This window comes from Python bivittatus, unplaced genomic scaffold (genome assembly GCF_059951505.1).
Source record: "Python bivittatus isolate LINGU-HERP-01145 unplaced genomic scaffold, Pbiv_v1 ctg000590_np1212, whole genome shotgun sequence".
Classification (NCBI taxonomy): domain Eukaryota; kingdom Metazoa; phylum Chordata; class Lepidosauria; order Squamata; family Pythonidae; genus Python; species Python bivittatus.
The window spans coordinates 3,472,221-3,493,641 of record NW_028277086.1 but is presented as its reverse complement, the minus strand read 5'-3'; the positions used below and the strand labels follow the sequence as shown (position 1 = coordinate 3,493,641).

Below are 21,421 nucleotides of genomic sequence, written 5' to 3'. Positions count from 1 at the left end.
TGCATTCTGAAATTCATAAAATCCATGGTTTCTCTTCTTCTCTTCTCCAGGACTGCTTGTCTAAGCCACAAGGAGGAGCCTGAATCCAGATATGAGAAGGCTGGATTAATCTGCCACTGAACTTGGGGCAAGTTCTCTCTCTCTTTCTCCTGTTATGTCCAAGATCTGCACTTTGCCTGGCAATTGCTTTGAGTTCCAAAGGACCAGGGACCTAGGATGAGGAGAAGCACTAGATATTCCTTGAACCTGCTTTGGTTATTGCCACTGTTCTTGGTGTGGACAGTGGTGGCCCTTGACTTGGGACAATCACCGTGCACCACCTTGGTCCAGGGCAAATTTTTTGGATACTTCTCTTCTTTTGCTGTCTTCCCACTGAACGCTTCCCATTGCTCTTGGATTATCCAGAACCCTGATCCTAGGAGATACACATTGTACATGAAGGTTTTGAAGCCCTCAGGTCTCTGTGATCACCAGCAGATACGCACATACCAATTTGACTCTTTCTTGGAGTCTACCCGGACGTACCTGGGCATGGAGAGCTTTGATGATGTGTTAAACCTTTGTGACAGCTCTACACGCTATGCCTTCCTCCAGTCAAACAAGCAGTTCCTCCAGATGAAGCAGACTATTTCAAAACTGGAAAGTGGACGGGTCAGGTGGAAACCTGCCAAGATTCAGGAAAGAGACTTCTCAGTAGAATATCTAGTTGTTGGCAACAGAAGTCCCAGCAAGGCTGCCTGCCAAATGCTATGCAAGTGGCTGGATACTTGCTTGACCACCAGCAGCAGCTCACATCCTTGTGGCATCATGCAGACCCCATGCTCTTGTTTCAGTGGAGAGGTATTGGATCAACCCAGTGAGATTCTTGGCTTAACCAAAAAGCAGGACAGTTGTTTTAAGGATGGGATTTACCTGGAGAATTGCATGAGTACCAAGGACACCAGTGGGCTGGATTTCTTGGGTAAGTGGTGTGATGCTTTGATTGATGGTGCAATAGAACGTTTGCCTAACTAGGAGATGTGGTATGATTTCTTTTCTTTTATGGTATTATCCTGGCCATCACACAGACACACACATACACACACACACACCTTTCTCCTCCTAAGAATCCTGGGTATTTGCATGCGTGTTCCGAATCCTCAGGAAGTAACAATCACTCTTTGCTGCTTCAGAGAATCATATTTTCTACTTAAGGTTCAGACTCGTTAATCATTGCCCATCAGCCAGTCACTGCAATAACTGCTTAGTAGTTGAGGCACAAGCAACCAAAATGTTATGGATAGCTTCTCCTATTATGACTTTGTCTTCAAGAAAGAGAGACAGAAAATGCTACCCTGCAGCTCCATTGAAGCTCCAGGATGCTCTGGTCAATGGAACCTTCATCAGATATCTACAGATCTTAAATGAGACCAAGTGAGTCATGTGCAGATATTCAGATTTGCATCTTTTAGGTGGACAGGGCTTTGCTTCAACACCTATCTTTTCATGCTTGCTTCTTCCTACCCCCCCACCCCTTTATAAAAGGAGAAAAAAAAAATCTGGAATGTCTCCTTCCCATTCCCATGCCCATAAGGTTATGCTGGACGGCCCATTCATTTTGGACAGAATAATGTAGCTTCTAAGTGGTTTCACAAAGTGTAAAAGCAAAAGACCTTCCATGGAGTTCTTGAGTAGTTTGTGAACTACTCAAGGAATTTGGAAGGAAGTTCTCCTGGGCCTGTAGCAAAGATTTTAGTCATTTCTTCACCTGGATTTTAGCTAATGTAATCACTCCATTAACATGTGCCTATAGATATAGCTATGAATGATACAGATATGGATATGATCTGATTACCTGGAAGGAAGTCCTGCTGAGTTTTAGTGAAGCAAACTTCCAAGTTTTCTAGTGACCGGGAATCTTAAATCGGCACAGAGACATGTAGGATTATTCTCTGCTCCTTGGGGATGGCACATAGTAATAATCATTCTTCCTTCACTCATCATCTTCAACAGTTAAAAGGAGGGCCATGAGAAATTGTTCCCCACTCTTGTACTTGCACTGAACTTCTTCCTATCCCTTAAGATGGTCAGAAAGGTCAAGATGGCAATTGTGACCATGTGTTCAAAGCTACACCCCTTGTTTACATGCAGTACACATGGGATTCAGATGTCATCTCGAGGGTTTTTTTGTCTCCACTGGGAGAAGCTGCAAACATGTGACCAAAGCCCCATGCTGTGAGACGTGTCACATGTGTTGCATGTTAAAAAAGGGCTGAGTTTCAATCACATGGTTACAGCTGTCATCTATCTTTTTGATCCCCACCTCCACCATGAATGCCCCTGCCATGGAAAGTATAGTAGATTTAAAGCCAATTTAAAAGGGGGGAGAGAAAAGGAAAACATGGCTGAATAGGAATCCTCTCTATCACAAACCATTTTGTGAAAATTTTAATTGATAATATTGGTTTGATTCCACAATTAAACAATGTTGTTTAAGCCTTTGCAAGTTCCCAGACCAGTGTGTGGGAACCAACACACTTGTGACTTTTGCACCTTTTCCCATTGTTGGGTTCCCTGTTGAGTAGTTATCTTTGGGTTGCAGAAAATGGCCTGGGCCCCCATTGCCAATCCCATTCCTGCCCCTCTTGCTTCTTTCTCAAGTCTCTGCCAGCCCCCAACTATTTTTTAAGAAAATGGGTGACAATTAAGGATGATTTCAGCTGGTCTCAACCATGGGTTCGTACAAGTTGAAGGCAACATCAGGGGACTAGAGTAGAAATATAATGTTGCCAATCAGAACCTTCCTTCCTTCCTTCCTTCCTTCCTTCCTTCCTTCCTTCCTTCCTTCCTTCCTTCCTTCCTTCCTTCCTTCCTTCCTTCCTTCCTTCTCTCATCTCTCTCTCTTCCCTCCTTCCTTCCTTCCTTCCTTCCTTCCTTCCCTCCCTCCCTCCCTCCCTCCCTCCCTCCCTCCTTCCTTCCTTCCTTCCTTCCTTCCTTCCTTCCTTCCTTCCTTCCTTCCTTCCTTCCTTCCTTCCTTCCTTCCTTCCTTCCTTCCTTCCTTCCTTCCTTCCTTCCTTCCTTCCTTCCTTCCTTCCTTCCTTCCTTCCTTCCTTCCTTCCTTCCTTCCTTCTCATCTTCCTCCCTCCCTCCCTCCCTCCCTCCCTCCCATCTGTTAGATTTCTAAACTGCTGCAATGTAATACTACAACAAATGAGGCACTAATTGGATACTAATAGGGATTTTATTTGGTATGTGTTTCTATCTAAGTGCAATGCAAGACCTATTTCCTTCTCCACAATAACATTCTGTGAGCTAGGCTGGGCTGAGAAAGAGCGGGTGCCCCAGAGGGCAATTGCAGCTGAGGGGAGACAAGAACCATTTCCTTGTGATCCAGAATTTCTCCCTTTTAACTCCAGATGTGTGAAGATTAGTTATGTTTATCCAGTGGAGGGGCAAGACTCTTTGCTGATAACAGGTATTCTTCAGAAGTCTTGTGACTCCAAGGGAGCACAAGCCAGAATGCCATCCATGTCTTTGCTGACTGAGCCCCTAGGCAAAGAATAAGTGGGCCCTCCTTGCTAATTCTGGGTATGTGTTGGGCTAAGGCAGCACAGGGTACCTGCTTAAGAAGAGAGAGAGATTTACTCAGTTTTTAATTGGCTTTCTGAGAGGACAAGACCTCTGTCTTCTGTATATACTGAGAGAGGTTGACTTTTTGTTGCGCAGATGAAGCTCACTCAGGAGAGAAACAGTAGCTCAGGAAACTGCTCACTCACTGTTATCTGCTGAAGTGCCTCAAGCATTTTTCAGATTTCCTACATTTTATGGTAACGTCACACTGGCATGCACTAATATAGAAATGCCAAGGTGATCAAGCATACATTTCAACTCACGGAACCAGGAATAGCTGCCATTCCATCTCAGAAGAGGGAATTCAGTTCCCAGTGTGCTTGGTAAAGGAAAGACCATCTTCAAGTTAAACGTGACTTCTGGTGACTACGTGGACATGTCCACAGAATTTTCTTGGCAACAAGACAGAAGCGTTTTGACATTGCAAGCTATGATTTCCCAGTCCGAAACACAGCCTGGCAATTCATGATGGTTACCCATTCAAGTAAATCCAGGTCTGACCAGCTTGCTTTTTCCAAGAACTGCTAAATGCTACCACCTGCTGTGCCTCAAATGTTTAGGGGGTTCAGGTTCCGGCCAGTAAGCTTTCTCTGAAACTATGGCACAGAGTAAAGGAACAATGCTTCTGCTCTTCCTCAGTTTTTGATTGAAAACTTTTCATTGCCAGGCACATCCACAAATAATGGCTAGCCTCCATCTTTCATCTCTAGCTTGGAGCTGGTTGGGGGTCTTAGCTCTGGCTCACGGAACTGCAGGTGTCTCCAAAGTTGTGATGCAAGGAGGCCATGTTTTTCTTTCCATATGGCCTCGTCTCTTCTTTCTCTGGCTCTCTTCTCTGGATCTGAAAGCAGATGGTGGAAACCAAAGGCAGGCATTGAGATCTCTGCAGAGCATCAATAAAACAAGCTATTATCCAAACCTGGTGCACCCACAGCAGGAACCCTGGAAGCCAAAGATGTCTTGGCAGATGCCAGTGCTGCTCTCATCAATTTTGCATGCGATTTGTGTGAGTCATGCTGAGCATCGGAAGGGAAAGATAAATCCTTCCTTCTCCTTCTTTGCCTTGGAAGCAGAGAAGCCATAACAGTTCTTGCAAAGTCAGAGGAAATAATCATTTGCTGTATATAACAGATCCCAGTTCTGGACTCCTAATGTTTCTCGAGCTATTATCTTACCATCCCATTTTGAACAACCAAGCGAAGGACATGGTCTCCTTCAAGGCTGAATTAAATGGGTGGGTAAAGATTGTAGGCCTCTGTTTTGGTTCAACAGACCAAAATATTCCTCAAATTCTCCCCTCAATTCCATCAATCCAAGTCCCCATGGAACTCCAGAATCATATGCTTACATGATCTCATCACTATCCCCCCCCCCCCAACACATCCACCCACAAGCAATTCTTCTTGGTTTTCATCTGACCCCCAGCTTTCAAAAGATCATCTGCCCTGTCTTTAGGGGCAATTTGATGGAAAATCATATCCTACAGCTTCCAGATGTTGCCTGCAGAATCTGGGGAGCCACCAAAAGACATCAGGAAGAGTGGAAAGCTCTCACTTGTTCTGGCCATGTTTTTGCGATTCAGATATGGTAGTTCTGATAGAGGAACTTCAGAGATGGAAGCAGTTTACCATCTCCCACTGTGCCTACTCAAAGCTGCTGGCACAACAGAGAAAGTTGCACCTGTTGGAAAAAAATATCTGACTTTCCTCAGCACCCTTCTCCCTTTTTACTCACCTAAACGACTAAGTTCAGGTTCGTCCCTCTACTCAATCCAGACACAAATTGCAAAAGCCCCCAGTACTTTTATTAAGAATCTGCAGGGTCTAGTCAAACCCACCAAGAACATGCTAACATTTCTTTGGGTGAAGGCCCAGCCACGTGGATAAGCAAGCTTATATAGACTGTTTGAATACAAGGAAATACAGAGAAATGGGTCGCATTGCCTATTACAGGCACCTGCTCGATTGTTGCGAGCCACCCAGAGTCATTGAGAGTTGGGCAGCATACAAGTTTAATAAATAATAATTATAATAATAACAACAGCATAACAGGAAGTCTTCTCCTTGAGACGACAGCAGATAATGCATTCACTCCTGGGAAGTTCTTCTGTTTGCAATAGCGCTGGTCATCTCCTGGCTCCAGCCTTAACCACATCCCAGTCACTACAGGAGCATCTTGACCATTTGCATGTGTGTGTACATGATTTCCTCAGTAGCAAGAGAAGGTGGAGGCCCCATCCCAGAATTAACCAAATACTTTCATCTTCCATGCATGCAGTCTCTGCACTCCCCACTCCAATTCACATTCTCAGCATTGCTCCATGTGCAATTTAAGATGAGACCCCAAATGCTCCCATCATAAAAACATAAACATCTCTCCTCCTCCTCCTCCTCCTCCTCCTCCTCCTCCTCCTCCTCCTCCTCCTCCTCCTCAAAAGAAAGTAGGCAAACAAGTTTCTAGCCCTTTAGTCTGTGAATATACACCCAAAGTCCTTTGGGTTGTAATTTTATGCTTGAAAGCACACAAGTAATATCTCAGTGCAGTCTCTGAGGTCAATGGAGAGGACTGAATGCAAGAAGAGTTTTTGTTTTTTGTTTTTTTTAATTAAGACTCTGCAAGATGGCTTTGATTTCCCTCAATAAGGCCAAGAGGTGATGCAATTTACCTCGATGAGGCACTGCACATCCACAGGCTGTGCAAATATTTTTTGGAACAGATGGAGTGATGTCATGAAGCCATTCCCCTTCGCTCTTAGAAGGGACGGGATTCTGTTGCTTCATGATCCAGGTTCCAGGGAGCGCTTCACCCAAGCAGTGCTCCCTTGAAGGCCTGTGCTGGTCTCAGTTTCTGTTGCCATTCATACTTCCCAAATATCTTGGGAACACCCATCACTATTGGCCCAGCCAGTTGGCCCTACCTGGGAGAAACTACTACAAATCCCACACTTATGGGGGGGTCAGGACAGGGAGTTGCATCTGCTGAGTTCTGTTGTTCTACACCATCGTGTACATGTGTCAAAAAATCAAGATGGGGAACAGAACTGTGTGACTGAAGCTTCACCCCTTTTTTGTGTGTGTCACACACGCAACATACATTTAAATGGGACAGGGCTTTGACCACATGGGCAGAGCTGCCATTTTGACTTTTTTGGTTACTTGTGGATACCCTCGGAAGCATCTGAACAGACCCATGCTCTACAGTCTTGTTACAGCTGGTAGATAACATGGTAAGTAGCCAATTCAGTAACTTGTAGATGGGAACATTGTATGATATAAGAAAGCATATTTCTTTCCTTTTAGAAGGTGTTAGGCAGAACATGCTGCAGGGCAGGGGGTAAGGAAGGGAAGAAAGGAAGAGAATTAAATCTCTCCTTCCCATTCTTTGTTAGAGGAACTTATGGACCCTTTTGTGAGGTGGAACTATCCAAAATTTCCTGCTTGAATGTGCCATTGGTGCATCAGGGAGGCAAAAGGTGGAAATTACATCCAGTTGCGCTAGTGCGTTTTACAGGCAACCATTCCCATTATTGTTATGAGGGCACTTTTATGTCTAGTTAACCTGAGCAGCACCACAGCAAACAGCTCAAGTGTCCAGTTAGGTGTCGTTCTGTGAGAGTTCAGCATTATTTAAGGCCAACACAAACAAGGAAGCCAGTTCATCTAAGCGTGTACGCAGCAGAATATGGAATGGGGAGGGTGGGGGGAGACCAAGAGTCCAACAGCCGCTGGGGAAAAAACATAATGGTGTGTCACTGTGGAACAGGGAGACAGCTCACTGAAATCATATTCCTCTTCTTTTATCCATAGAGTTGGAAAGTAAAATGTGTTTCTCTCCTTCTTCAGCAGTCGCCATGGTCCTGCTCTTCCAAAGTTCTGGCCAAGGAGGAGCAAGACAATCGGGAGAGAAGTAGGGAGGGGAAACGAGTGGCCAGGGAAAGCATTACACAACCTTTTCATCTCCGTTCTTCAGCAAACCTGGAATCAGGAAGATGCAAAGTATAATTTCACACTAGACGTTTCTGCTCTGCAGGCCTTTAAGAGAATCTCACTTCTGTTCCGTAATTTGCTGTGGGCTGGAGAATGGGTTCCTGATTCAACTGTAGGAGGAAGGATTAAATCTGACGGCTCTCCTGGTCCTATTTCTCCCCTTCCCTGAACATTTGAGTGTAAGATTTAAAACTCGGAAGTTCTCTTTCATCAAGTTAAGTTGCCTCTTCCTGTTCTAATGAGTATGGTGCAAATTGTTTGGCAGCTGGGATTCTGCAGAGTTTCAGTGGCAAAAGGTTGTATTTGGAAGTGTGTCTATGGAAAGTTTTCAGTTTCCAACTGCATTGTGCCTTCTCCTTTCCATAATTTAATGTGATGTTGTTGTAACATGAAGCATCTGGCTTTAGAACTGAGCCAGGCAGAAGGAGGATGACATCCATTGTCTCCATCTCACAAACACTCCGATCAATTAATTTGGAAAGAATTTATCACCTCCTTGCCATGTTGGATGGAAGGACTTAGCCCACACTATTTACATGATTGCCATCTGAGATCTTTACTCCAGGGTCTCCCCAGTTCAAAGGAAGGAGAGGGAAACTCAAAATGTAGCAAACAGAGCGTGGATAAGGTCCAGGGGCATCCATGGGGAGGTAAAAAAAACAAAACAAGATGGAAACTGTGATCATGCAATTGAAGCCCCATCTTATTCCTATGTGTGTTGCATGTAAAAAAAGGGGTGGACCTTAACTGCACACCTGCAGATGCTATCTTAATTTTTTTTAACACCCCCCGTGAACCCTCTTGCTAAGGACCCCATTAATTTTGGGGGGAGTGGGTGGGATAGGATCACTCAGCATGCTAATTAGCTGATTGAAAGCATCTCTAACTTGTTTCTTCTGTTTTACAAATGCTACAGACAAGGGATGAGGCAACTGAGCAGTTGCAAGTCTTGATAGATGTTCACAATATGGGATTTCCCACAGTCTCCTTCCCAGAATCATAGTTTGCAAGATATTACAGTGTGCAAGCATGAAAACCATTTGGAACTTCGGTAGGGTGATCAGTTTAAGACAGTGTTGTCCAAACTTGGCCACTTTAAGATGAGTGGACTTCAACTCCCAGAATTCCCCAGCCAGCCATGCTGGCTGGGGAATTCTGGGAGTTGAAGTCCACTCATCTTAAAGTGGCCAAGTTTGGACAACACTAGTTTAAGATATCTAGCAGACCTATGACTGATAATGTGGTTGCCTGAAGAGAACCAAGTAGGAATGTGCCTATGTGCAGTGTGATGCTCCATATCAAATATTCATAGGTTTAAGATTCTTCCTGGTCAAGTCATACCCTGCTGTTATTCACGTGTGAGGAAGGAATCCCTAGTGGTTCAGATTTTCCTCCAGCCCTTTTTTCATCTTGAAACAAAGGGGTCACGGAACACATATGGGGCTAACCCTGTTGGGAAAAAAAAACGAGCTTCAGCCAAAATGTGAGGTTGTTAATCCATACTTAACTACGAGCAGCCCTGTTTGCATGTGAAGAACATCACTGGGCACATATACCAAGGCACTTCTTAACAACTTGGACTGAATGTATGAGATGTTGAATAAAAACAGATTTGTGCTCCATAAAGGACCTGCCTTTGCTGAAAAGAATTTTATTGCAGCAGGAATACGCTGAGCATCCTGAGGACTATAAAAGGCCTGGATAGCTGATGCAGATTCAGATACATTTATTATAGCTTTATTAACTCCGTGCGCAGGTCGTACGGGCTCTTTTTGTCTTAATTATCTTTTAGCTGGTCGGAGTGATACCCTGTTCTATGCAGTTGCCAAGTTCAATTTAATAGCTGGCCAGATTCGGCAGGACCTCACTAGGAACAGTTTGATTTGATTAAAGTTGCTCTGAGTTTAGTAATAACAATAAATGTTTACCCTCCTGTTTATCTGTTTGGAGCTATAATTTACATTGTCTCTTCACTAAATCTTTAGTGCTAATACCCTCAGTATCTCAGCGGTCTAGCTGAATTAAGAATGTTTCACCTATACTGGGTGTGTTCAATTTATCTTTTATTCCATGTTGTTTTATGGATCTTATGTTGTCTTTGATTTTATTTCCATGTTTTATGTTGTATAAGGCTGGTGAATGATTGAAACAGTCTTTTACCTTTACCTTACCATTATGGTTAGATTACTAGTATGATCATGGTAAAGAGAAAACAATGAGAAAGATTAAGTCCATAGGAAGTAAGGTAAGGTTGGCACTTCCCACTTCACATATGTGCGTACACACACACACACACACACACACACAAACACACTATTCCATTTGGAACTCTTCTGACCACTTTGGAAGAGGAAATAAAAAATGTCTGAGCCTTTCTGTGACTTTGAGAGGGTAGAAAATGCCTATGAATACCAAGCTCCTGATGGTCCTCACCTTCATGGACCTTTCTGCTCATCAGCTTTTAAATGGATAATGTGCCCCAAATAGGACATCTTTAGAACAATGGGTGTCATAATTCCATATTCATTGCTGGAGCAGTGTCCTTTTAATGCTCAGAAGTCAATGTCATACAATAACAATTTTGCATGGTGACACACCTCATTAAGCCAGGGGTCATTGCTGTCCCACATGACTTATCCAACTGAGTAAGTGCTTACTAGCTTGGGGAATATAAATGGCTACTAAGTAACACTAAAGCTGTCTGCTTAGCCTGATGTTTGGGAATTCTGAAAGGTACCATCACTCCAAAGACACAAGTGGATAATTCTGTAGAAGTTTCCTCTCCTAAATGTCTTAAAAATAAAGTATGATTTAGGACAGTAGTGCCAAAGGAAGAGGGGCTATGAGAAAGGATATATAAACAAGATGGTGAAGGACTAAGTGCCTCCTAGCTATAGAAAAAATAATTTACTTTTGGTCTGTGCCTAGCATGCATTTAATGATAAATCCATTCAGCTAAATTTCCACATTAGCTTGCAAATTAAAGCATAGACGCACATTCACATTTAGTTTGCATGCAATTTTCGATAAGGTAGGAAATTTGGACACAGTTGTCCTTAATACACATATCACTGCACGCCTCTCTCCTTCCTGGATCCATTTTTGGTTTGGCAGTGTTCTGAATAGACACATTTTGGGTGTGCTGTTCCTGGGCAAGAACTGCCTTGCAAAATTGAGAGAAGACTTTGTGATGATCTAAATGTTTTGGAAAATGTTAATTAAGTTGGTTCCTTTCAAAATGTTGGCTTTCCACATTCTTTATTGTATGTAGCAAATCCTGAATTCATCCCCCCATCTCCCATTCTGTTGTAAATGGGAAAATGCCCAGTTACTAATGGATGGCTGTGAGATGATGATTTGGTTCCTGCTGACCCAAGGATGCTAAGAACATTCCCAGGATCAACAGTTCCAGCTTTGCTTTGTAAATTTGCCCACCCTGGGTCAAAGACTTGGCATACTTCTCTGGTGTGGATACAATGAACGATCAGCTTCCAATTGGTAAATGCTCAAAGACTGATGGTTTATTTACATGGTAGGAAGCTGGTATTTCTTTCAGCTCAAACATTTGATTTCTTAAAAAACATAGTTTCTGTTTTTTCCTGGCATTTGTGGAAATGTCTGTTACTGGCAATTGCCCAAGAGTTGCATTCAAAGCTATGATCTGTAGACCTGATCTTGGTTTAAGGGCAGAAAAAAGCATCTAAGTTAGCACAAGACTGGTTTTGGGAAAAGAAAGGAAATATATTCTGGGGAATTCCTGTGTAATGGTGCAAATGAGGTCATTTGCATCATAGGTGTCATCACACGATGTGGTCAGTGCCCAAATGATGGAAATTGTGAGAAAGGCATACTTTCTGATTTACTGGACAGTTGGGAATAACGGATACCCCTCCCCGAATTGGTCCTTTAAAGTGAGGTTTCACTGCACAATTAATGCTTGATTTTATGGACTTTGATTCAAAAGACTTGAGATGCAGTGGATAATGTCTGAATTGGGGACTCACCCTAAAAAATGGAGAAGGTCTGTTGCTTGGCAAAGCAGTCCAGATAATATCCTCACATTTTGCATACATTTTTTAAAACCTCTGGCGATGCATAAATTCCATTCACCGCTGAATGGATGTCCAGCTGTAACAGTTATTCCTTCCCTTGTATTAGCCTAATAATGGAGGGATTACTGTATTTGAAAAGAAATAATATGGTAGCTTTAATAAACACTGATTTTTATTTAAAAATCCAATCTCCACAATGTAGAGAAAGTGAGTGACAAAAATGTTATTCCTCCCTCAGGAGATGTGATAGCCTCCCCACTGCTTTTCTTAAATGGGTGTGTGTGTGTGTGTGTGTGTGTGTGTCACATTAGTCAATTGTACCATAAATATGTAAGATCTGATTGACTGGTATCAAAGTTGTGTTACTAAGGACCAAAGCATGGGTTTGCATGACTAAATGTCCTTTCACCTTAAACAACGACCCCCCCCCCCCATACTTCCCATGTAGAAATCTAATTTCTCAAGATGAACAGCTAATGCAGTACATGGGAGTGTCTCCACTTCCTGCTTAACAAGCTTTCATCAACAAACTATATAAAGAAACAATTTGGTCTTAGAGGTTTCTGCTTCCTTTAATTCTTGGTTTTGCACGTGGGCAGAGCAGCCATACCTGAAAGTTAACTGGATGAAGTTGGAAAAACTGTTCCATAAACACCTCATGGGTTGCGGGGGGGGGGAGGGGGGGGAGTAGGGTCTTAATTAAGCCTGAACCGTGGCAGCCTGGGAGTCATAAAAAATATCCTTCCCACGAAGCTTATGTTTTGGGATGACATGATACCCATATTCAGTATTGCTTAAGGCAGTTTTAAGGGTAATGGCATCCCTAAGATTTATATTTATGTTTATATTTCCCAGAGAATCTGAGAGTTGCTGCATATTTAAGAGGACCCTATCAGGCAGAGCTGTTATGTAGTCTGCCTAGCACAAGGGGAGGGGGGAGGGGGTCCCTTTACTGGAGGTTTTCAAATAGGGGTTGGATGGACCCTGTTGAGGATGGTTGAGTGGATTCCTGCACTGCAGAGGGGGTTGGACTAGATCCGAGGTCCCAGCACTCTTCAGCTCATTGACCCCTCATGAAGTTTCAGATTGTTTATCGACCCCCAAACATTCATTATATGAAAATAATTTAATAAATGTTACTTTAACTAATAGTGCTATGAACAACAGCAATAATATTAATAAGAGAGACAACTCAAGGCTGCTCTTACTGGCTGTTGACCATCCAACCCTGGTAACACTGTCTTGCTGCTATCCACCTCACCTTCAGGACTAGGGACTGGCATAGAGATCTACAGAGACCCCAAAAGTTTAATTAACCTCAATCAACCTTCCATCATTTATCAACCACCTACTGACTCCCAGCCCCTTTTGAACCCCAACCATTTATCGACCTCTTGAATAGTCCCATTGATCCTTGGGGGTTGAGACTGACTACTTTGGGTCCCCTGGACTAGGTGACCAAGAAGGTGTTTCCCAGCCTATGCATTTGAAGCTTCTGTGTGCACTCCAGTGCCTCTGAAACTCTCACCAGTCACTATTCGACAGCTCATAGACCTTTGGGAATCAATAGGCCATCTAAAGACTATTTATCTCCCCTCAAGAAATGTTCTTCCAATTCCCAGCCATCGTGCTCCTTCGACATGTAGATTATGATCACTGTACAAGCTGTTACATTTCTGCTGAGGTTGTTTGGGTGTCTTTACTGAAGAAGTTAATGTGAAAATCAGCTTTGGTTATTTGAAAATGTATACATGTACGAACCTGGTTCCTCCAGATGCTGTTTGACCCTTATTGCCTTTTCTTCTTCCCAGCTCTGCAAAGCTTTTCTTGTCTGGAGATGTTCTGAGTATTTTGTAAACAAATATAGATAGACATTTTGATGTTGCAAGGAACTGTCAAGGCCACACACACACACATACACACACACACACACACAGACATTTTTTGAGAGATAATTGGTATTGTGGATACCACACTGGATCTGATACAACCTACTTTTGTGAATCTTTGGCTGGGAGATAAAGGACAGCTCCATGGAGAAGACCATCAGGTCTCAAGAGGGGACAGAAAATGCAGTTACCCATTCCAGTGTAATATGTGGTCTCATCCTTTAGGACCTACAAGTGACATGTAAGAGTCACTAAAATAATCATTCAACCACCCTAAAGGTATATATTTTAATTAAAATTCTACACGCTTTCCCTGTGGCGTATCTTCCTGTCCTCTGCCACCTCTCCCCCACTATTTCTCAAATGGATAATCAAATGCCATTTGGAAAGGAAAGAAAACATATTCATTCCGCAATTAAATAATTGAATGATCTTTTGGAAAAACGAAATAGCGTGACCCCCCCTCTCCCCACATGTACCACTGTGTTCTTTCCTTCCCCCTCATCTCTTTTTTTAACATCACTCCTGCTTCCCCCACCCTTTTCAGAGAGATAAAACCACGACTCACAAAAACCATTTTAAATATTCATGTTTTAATTAACGGACCTCATTGCATTGACTTTATATTAAGCAATAAAAGGAAACCCAGCCTATTTTGTGTTTGCTCATGGAAGAGGAATGCTTGAAAGTAGAAGGACTAATATATCTTCCTATCCACTATCTGTCCTGCCCCCTCCTTGTTTCTTAATCAGTGTTAAGCCACCTTGAATGGGTTAATAGTCCTTTAGGGAAAGATGGATAGATTAATACATGCAGACCATGAAAGTTCAGCCTATTTGTAACGGGCTGTAAGAATAACCTTGAAGGAAGAGGAGGAAGAGCTGCACCAAAGACAATGGTCTGATAAACAAAATCTGGGTCCAAAGCAGGAATGTAATGTGAGAAAATGTCTCAGACCTGACCCTCCCTAGTTCTCTTGAAGATAAAGGAGTGGGGAGAGGCGCATTCAGGCTTGCAAGATTCTGTTACTGTAACTTTATAATGAAGTAAGTATTAGCATTCATAAATTCGGTTTCCTGGTCTGGACTACATCAAAGGGCTGACACTATTCTGCCAATTGATTTAAGAAGGAATCCCTTTCTGAACTTCTGAAGAACCATTACTGTTGACCAAAGACAATGTTGGGCAAGACAGTAGAAGTGGCTCAAAAAAGGGATCTCAGGGGCCTCACCCTTTCCCCAATCTGGCTGGTGAATCTCTTAGTGTGGCTATTTCTAGGTTTCTCAGTGGTCCTGAACCTGTGAAATTTCCCTTCTCTCAATTCCTGTTTTTTAATGAAGGTGCTGAATCTTCTTTGGATTCATGTTTTTCTTTGATTGCACCAACTTTGGTATGTATTTCTGTCAGGGTTTTCTCCACCCAATACTGGAGCTAGAAACCTTGCAAGCAGTGATTCAAGGACATGGCTGCCAGTTTTATTTCAAGGAAAAGAAAAAAGAAAGGTTTATTTATCCATTTGTATGCCACCTCAGTCATTGGAGTAACTTGTATTTATTTATTTATTTATTTTGCATCTTTGACTTAGTTTTGATTCCTGACATTTTTCTTTCTTTCTTTCCTTTTTCCTTTTTCTTTTTTTTTTAACAACATTTTCAGAAGTGATTTCCCCTTGCCTCCTTCTTCCTGGGGCTGAGAGAGAGTGACTGGCCCAAAGTCCCCCAGCTGGCTCCATGTCCAAGGTGGGACTAGAACTCACCCTCTCCTGATTCTAGTCCAGTGTCTTTAACCACTAGATCAAACTGGCTCTCAGGCTTGGTCTATTAATGAAGAAATTCAGCAACTGCAGAGTAGAAGATGGAAGATAAATATGTTTTAAAGAGATGAGTAGAGATGATAGATAGATAGGTAGGTAGATAGATAAATTCAAATCTTACATCACTTTCTCTGTCTGATGGGCTAAGCTCTTCTCATTTTGGAGTAGGTGGAATGATTCATGCCTGCATACTGTAACAGCCAAACCTGTTTGGTCTCAAGCTCTTTGCTTCTGATTTTGCCCAATGTAACCCTCACCATTTTCCTCCATGTTTCTGCAGCAGAATTTGTTTTTGTTTGCCGTTTTGGCTAACTGGGACCTTTTCCCCCCTAAATACATTCTTTTAATATAATGAATTATTTAACCTTAGGTTTATGAAAAATTGTATTCTTGGATAGATTCTTCTTCTTCTTCCTCCCCTCCCCCTCCCCCTCCCCCTCCCCCTCCCCCTCTCCCTCTCCTTCTCCTTCTTCTTCTTCTTCTTCTTCTTCTTCTTCTTCTTCTTCTTCTTCTTCTTCTTCTTCTTCTTCTTCTTCTTCTTCTTCTTCTTCTTCTTCTTCTTCTCCTCCTCCTCCTCCTCCACCACCTCCTCCTCCTCCTCCTCCTCCTCCTCCTCTGGTGAATTAGGCTACAAAATTTGAAAACCATGCATTTGAATTATCAATATGTTTGGGAGCTTGGGGGTTAAAAATGCAAGCTCTGAGAAGCCTTCCACATTCCCCAGCAGGTTCATGCAAGACTCAACCCAGTTGAGTTGTTGTTTTTTTTTTTAACTCCTCCCTGCTAAATATTAAGAAGTCCCTTCCCAATGTCTTGTTAACTGGTGAGAATTTAATCTCACCCCAATCATGACTGGATCATCAGTGGCATATTTTTAGAAAGTAAAAGTATATAGTATATAGTAAAAGTATATAGTAAAAGTATATAGTATATAAGTAAAAGTAAAAGTATATAGAAATAACTCTTCTTGAAACAGCTGCCCTTTTCTGGAAGAGCTGAGACTGTATAGCTTTTATGTGGAAATGTATGTACCCTGCAGGTGTCCCCTCATAAGAGCACTGAGTTGTCTCTTGGGGAGAACAAGCATTCCACATAGAAAAAGTACAAATGTCATTTTCTTGGAACTCATTGCAAGTCAGGAATAACTCTGAATAATTTTGTTCTGTTACAAAAACAGCCTTACTGATTGCCTGCATTTTTAAATCTGATCTGCCAATATGCTACATTTACCCAAGGGGGTTGGCAGGAGGAGCAAATAATGCTATGTGCATCATGGCGTCAATGCAAATTCCACACTTTGGGACTGTGTGTTGAGACATCACATACACGAAGAGCAGAGCTTGCATGGTGACGTTACCAGGCATGTTCCATCATTTTGAGAAAAATCTCTTGATTCTGCAGTCATCTCTCTCAGTGTGGCCTATTTGTTGCAGCATGGACAATTTAATGTGGGCTTGTAAAGTAGTCACTAGATTAGAGATTCTGCCTTGCACAGAAGAGTGTGAGCCCACTTGGGGCACAATGACATTTGGTTGTACTTGTGTCATACTAGCCAAAGATTGCCCAAGCTGGCCAATGCTATTAGCAGGGAATGTTCCATATGGAATAACTACTGTGACTAAATGAGACCCAGTTTGGAGTAGTGGTTAAAGGCCCTGGGGTAGAAACTGGGGGACTGTGAGTTCTAGTCCTACCTTAGGCACAAAGCCAGCTGGGTGACTTTGGGCCAGTCCCTCTTAGCCCAGGGAAGAAGGTAATGACAAGCCACTTCCAAAAATGTTGCCAAGAAAACTGGAGAGACTCACCAGGAGTCAAGAATGACTCAAAGGTGTGCACACAGATGCATGGGACAGGGGGTCTGACACAGCTAGAAGCAATCAGGTGGGCAAAATTTTCACTGAAGTGGAAAATAAAGTCCCTTTGACTTTCTGCTTCACCTCTAATTTGCATCTCTTGAACGCCCACGAAGTCTCAACTCAACAAAATAAAAAGAGAGTATACTATATTTATAAATATATATTATTATTTCAATTTTTACAAACCAGATTCATCCCTAGTTGCAATTTTTTAAAAAACAAATGAATAAAACAGACTCTCAGCTAAGACGTTTCATATTTTTTCTCTGGGGTGATGGTTTGTCCAAATGAAGTTGCAGAATCTTTTTACAGAGCAATCTATTTAAATATGATAGACTAAGAATTAGATTTTTTTAAAAAAAAAGTTGGGAACATCAGAGGCCCATGTTGCTGTTCTTATGAACAGTTTCTCTGATGGGCTAAAGAATAGGCCATCACTATCAAGCCAGATAAAAGTTTACAGAACTTTTATCATAACTCTCTGCAATTATGCTGGGCTTTACCATATTCATGTGATGGGCTGAGAAGAGATCCCAAGGCAGTTTTTTTGCTTTCTTCTTTGATCTCAGTGCAAGCCCTGCCCACAGGAGGTCCCTCCCCCTTTTATATGGCAGTATTTAATATTTATCAACACAAACAATCAGCAGAACAAAAGATGGTGGTAGCCCATGGTGCCAAACGACTTCTTCTTCCACTCCTTTCTTTGATGGTTGAACAAGACGTGTTCTGCATAGTAGATCACACTCTACTTCTCAGAGAGAAGTTGGAAATGTAATGCACATGATGTGGCTTTGCAAGTTGACTGCTGGCATAACCAACTAAGGTTCTCTCCAAAGGAAGACCTAGTTTTTCCTTCTCTGAGCTTCTTGCTGCTTGACCTGAATTCAAACTGAACTTGGGAGAAGAACACACATTGATTGCTAGCGCTGATTTGACCATGAAGGACTGGAAAAGTGTATCAATCCTGCTGCAATTCAGATTTCACATCACAATGACCATTTTTGTTTACATATTTATTTCACTGAAATCTCGATGCCCTGACTTTCTTGTTAGATATTCCTCCAAGGAACATCCGGTGAAATGCTAAAAGTGAATAAACAATTAAACAACTTGTAAAGAAAGGTGGAAAAATGATACTGAGAAAATTCTCCAGGGTTTCAAAATAATCCTCAACCCAACATGTCAAAGAGAAGAAAGAGAGGTCTTCAGCACAAGGTGTAAAGTGAAAAACCAGAATAGAACCAGGCACACACATGTATCAGAAAGGGATGTCAAGCTTCTCAGTGTCTGAAACTGGAATTAGAAGTCTTGCAGACAGTGATTTAAGGACACTGCTCTTGATAAACTAGTTTTATTGCAAGAACTAGAAAAGCCATTAATGAAGAAAGCCAGTGAGTTCAAAATGTAAGGTACAAGCTATATCTGTCTGTCTATTAATCTAACTGAGTCATCATTCTTTTTTTTTCTTTCTCCTGCCCTTGTGGTATGATTGGTTAACAGCCTCTTGTTTTTGGACAGAGAAATGGTTAAGACTTTGCTTCAGACTCAGTTCCTAACCCTAAGTGCAGACTTCTTCCAACTTGTCCTCAGACTAAGAAAGTGGGTCTTCTTTAGCAGGGAAGTCTAAATTCTTGGGGCCACAGGAAAGAGTCTTTCTTGTGTTTCTCTCAGAAGAACCTCAGATATTGGTGGCTAAGACCTTCTCATTATACTGCATCATAAGAAGTGGTGCTTTAGATTCTCTAAACTTAATCTATTTGGGACTTTGAATGTGATGAAGGAGTACTTTAACTGAGCTTCAAAACTTACCTGTAACCAATAAAACTACTGGGAGGGAATTCAATTCTCTAGGTAATGATCTCTGGTCAAAACTTGAGATGTGCATTCTGGACCAGTTGAATTTTCCCTTTAGTTAGTTAGGTATCACTGAGTTGGGCTCAGCTCCTGGTGATTGCCATAGACATCAGTGGGGCAATGAGCAAGGAACATCACCTGTGTCAGCAAATAACATGCTTTGTGTCATTTGTATGATGATGTTGTGACATGATCATGGTTCGTGCTGGACATTGATGATGATTGCATGGACAAATGCATGCTCTCTGGATCTATTTTCAAAAATAGTCTTTGCTCATCCAAGGACATTTCAGTGATACCTTTGATCGCATCCATTACCTAATCCTTGTTCTATTTCCCTCACCTTGCCAACCCCTATCATTTTTTCTAGTCCATCTCTGCTCTCATAATACATGCCCATTAATTTGGGGGAGTAGAATCAAGAAGCCCAGGATTTAAACCCCTGAGAAAATACAAGATGCCCTGACATTGTTGCACCACACTGGGCAATCAACTGTCTGTGGCTTCAAAGAAAGATTCTACTTTAGGTAAGCTGGATCGGTGAGTCTTACGCCAAGTAAAGCCGAGAAGCTGAACTGAGAATGAAGTATCAGTAGATCACTGATTTACTGTGGAGTCCTAGGAAGCTTGACACCTTAACCTTACACATGCATTTACCTGTGTTTTTTGCTTCCTTCTCTCTGTGCATCTCAGTCTCTCTGCTTCATCTTCATGGCTGCAGCTGGAATGTACTGCAAATGGTGGTCTCTTGAACTCCTCGGCATAAAGTCTCCTGTTTCCTATCAGCACTACTGCAATTATCTCTTCTTTGTGAATCCGACTGCCTGCCTTCCAAGACTGTAGCCTTGGGAGAGGATTGTCAGTGAGATTTCGAGAATTTGTTCTGGCTGGCTGGTAGAAGTGTGCAAAGGGAATGAGTGATGGCCTTAATCTCTGATGCCATGAAACTCCCTGGAGCTAGTGATGACTTTTGACTGCTTGATCACTCAGATTCCTCATCTGTCAGGGACTACAAACATCCCATTAAAGCACAAGCTGATTCTGGAGATATCAGCTCCAGGTGATAGACAAATAATAATAAGGGGAGATACCAGGCATTGTTTGAGGACAGATATAAGAAGGCGGTGGTGGTGGAATGTTAAAGTCACAGACCACAAATGTAGAGCTTTGTGAAAATAACTCAGATTGGAAAGTGCTGAAGACAGAAAAGAATAGAGAGACAGACAAATGATACTGCAAAGCCAAATATAGCATTGCTGCAACCTGGGGTGTAGCAATTGCACATCCTGGAGGTGCTTAAAGAGATGGATATACTGAATCCCCCCCAACCTTTTGCAACTGTCCCACCATTTCTTATGATATAGCTAATTGTGTCTTCTCAAAGTGTGTTAGGTTATATAATCTACAGGTCCAAAAGTATATGAAGCTCAGTGTTGAACTGTTGGGTTCTTGGGGTTCTCCAAGCTTAGTTGTATCCTGCAGATGTTTCATTAGCAGGCTAGGTAACCTCATCACTGCATGAGACTGAAGCTAACTCCACTGCAGTGATGAGGTTTCCTAGCCTGCTAACGAAACATCTGCAGGATACAACTAAGCTTGGAGAACCCCAAGAACCCAATAATCTACAGCCTTTAGTCATAGGTAGATGATCAAAATGAAGCTGGCCATCAAAGGATAGGCATCTAGATGTGCCAGAGCAAATGTCCTTTTGATATGCCTAGATGCCTTTCCCTTGATGAAGTTAACAAGGAAGCATAATAATATTCCAAGATTGACTGTGAAATTGAGATGGTTACGCCTATTTTTTTGCGAGCCCAATCGATCATCTCTGGAGAACAGAACTGATAATCCCTCTAACAGAAAGTATCTGAACTGGCACCAGCCAAGAACAGCACACTTTTTAATAAGCAATCAGTTCAGTGAGGTTTCCAGGAAAGTGGCACTATAACTATTCCTATCAGAAGCCACTGGATTTAACTGAAATTTATCTATGCGTAGGTAAATCAAATTTGAAAATTGTAATTGATCGTTGTCTTCTAAATTCTAATTCTTTTTTTTTTTATATTAATGGATCTGTATGACTACTTGGTCATGTTCTTGTGTGTTACTTTAAATCACTGGCCTTTAGCAATTTAAAATACATATAGCAGATTTATGTATCTATGAGGTCAAACGGTTGGTTGAGTTAATTCCATATTCTCAGTAGTGCTTCTCGTGAAGTTGTCAGACTGCTGGGATGAATTTTTTTCTAGTTCCTCTTGGAGATACTAAGGATCAAAACAGTGATCTGTGGCATGCAAAACAGATGCTCAAGCCTAGATTCTGTCTATATAGTCCAACATGTTTAGAGAACATGAGATTG

The 21,421-nt window shown here is 42.1% G+C and overlaps 1 protein-coding gene across 2 annotated transcripts in view; it reads left to right on the top strand.

Moving 5' to 3' along the window:
- The first annotated feature begins 216 nt into the window (after positions 1-216).
- Positions 217-21,421, top strand: part of ADGRB1 (adhesion G protein-coupled receptor B1) — a 218,621-nt gene continuing 197,416 nt past the window's right edge. For both annotated transcript variants that reach the window (XM_088149282.1, XM_088149283.1), the window contains exon 1: positions 217-961. In XM_088149282.1, coding sequence (XP_088005408.1) covers positions 217-961 — 745 coding nt within the window. The remainder of the gene's footprint in view (positions 962-21,421) is intronic.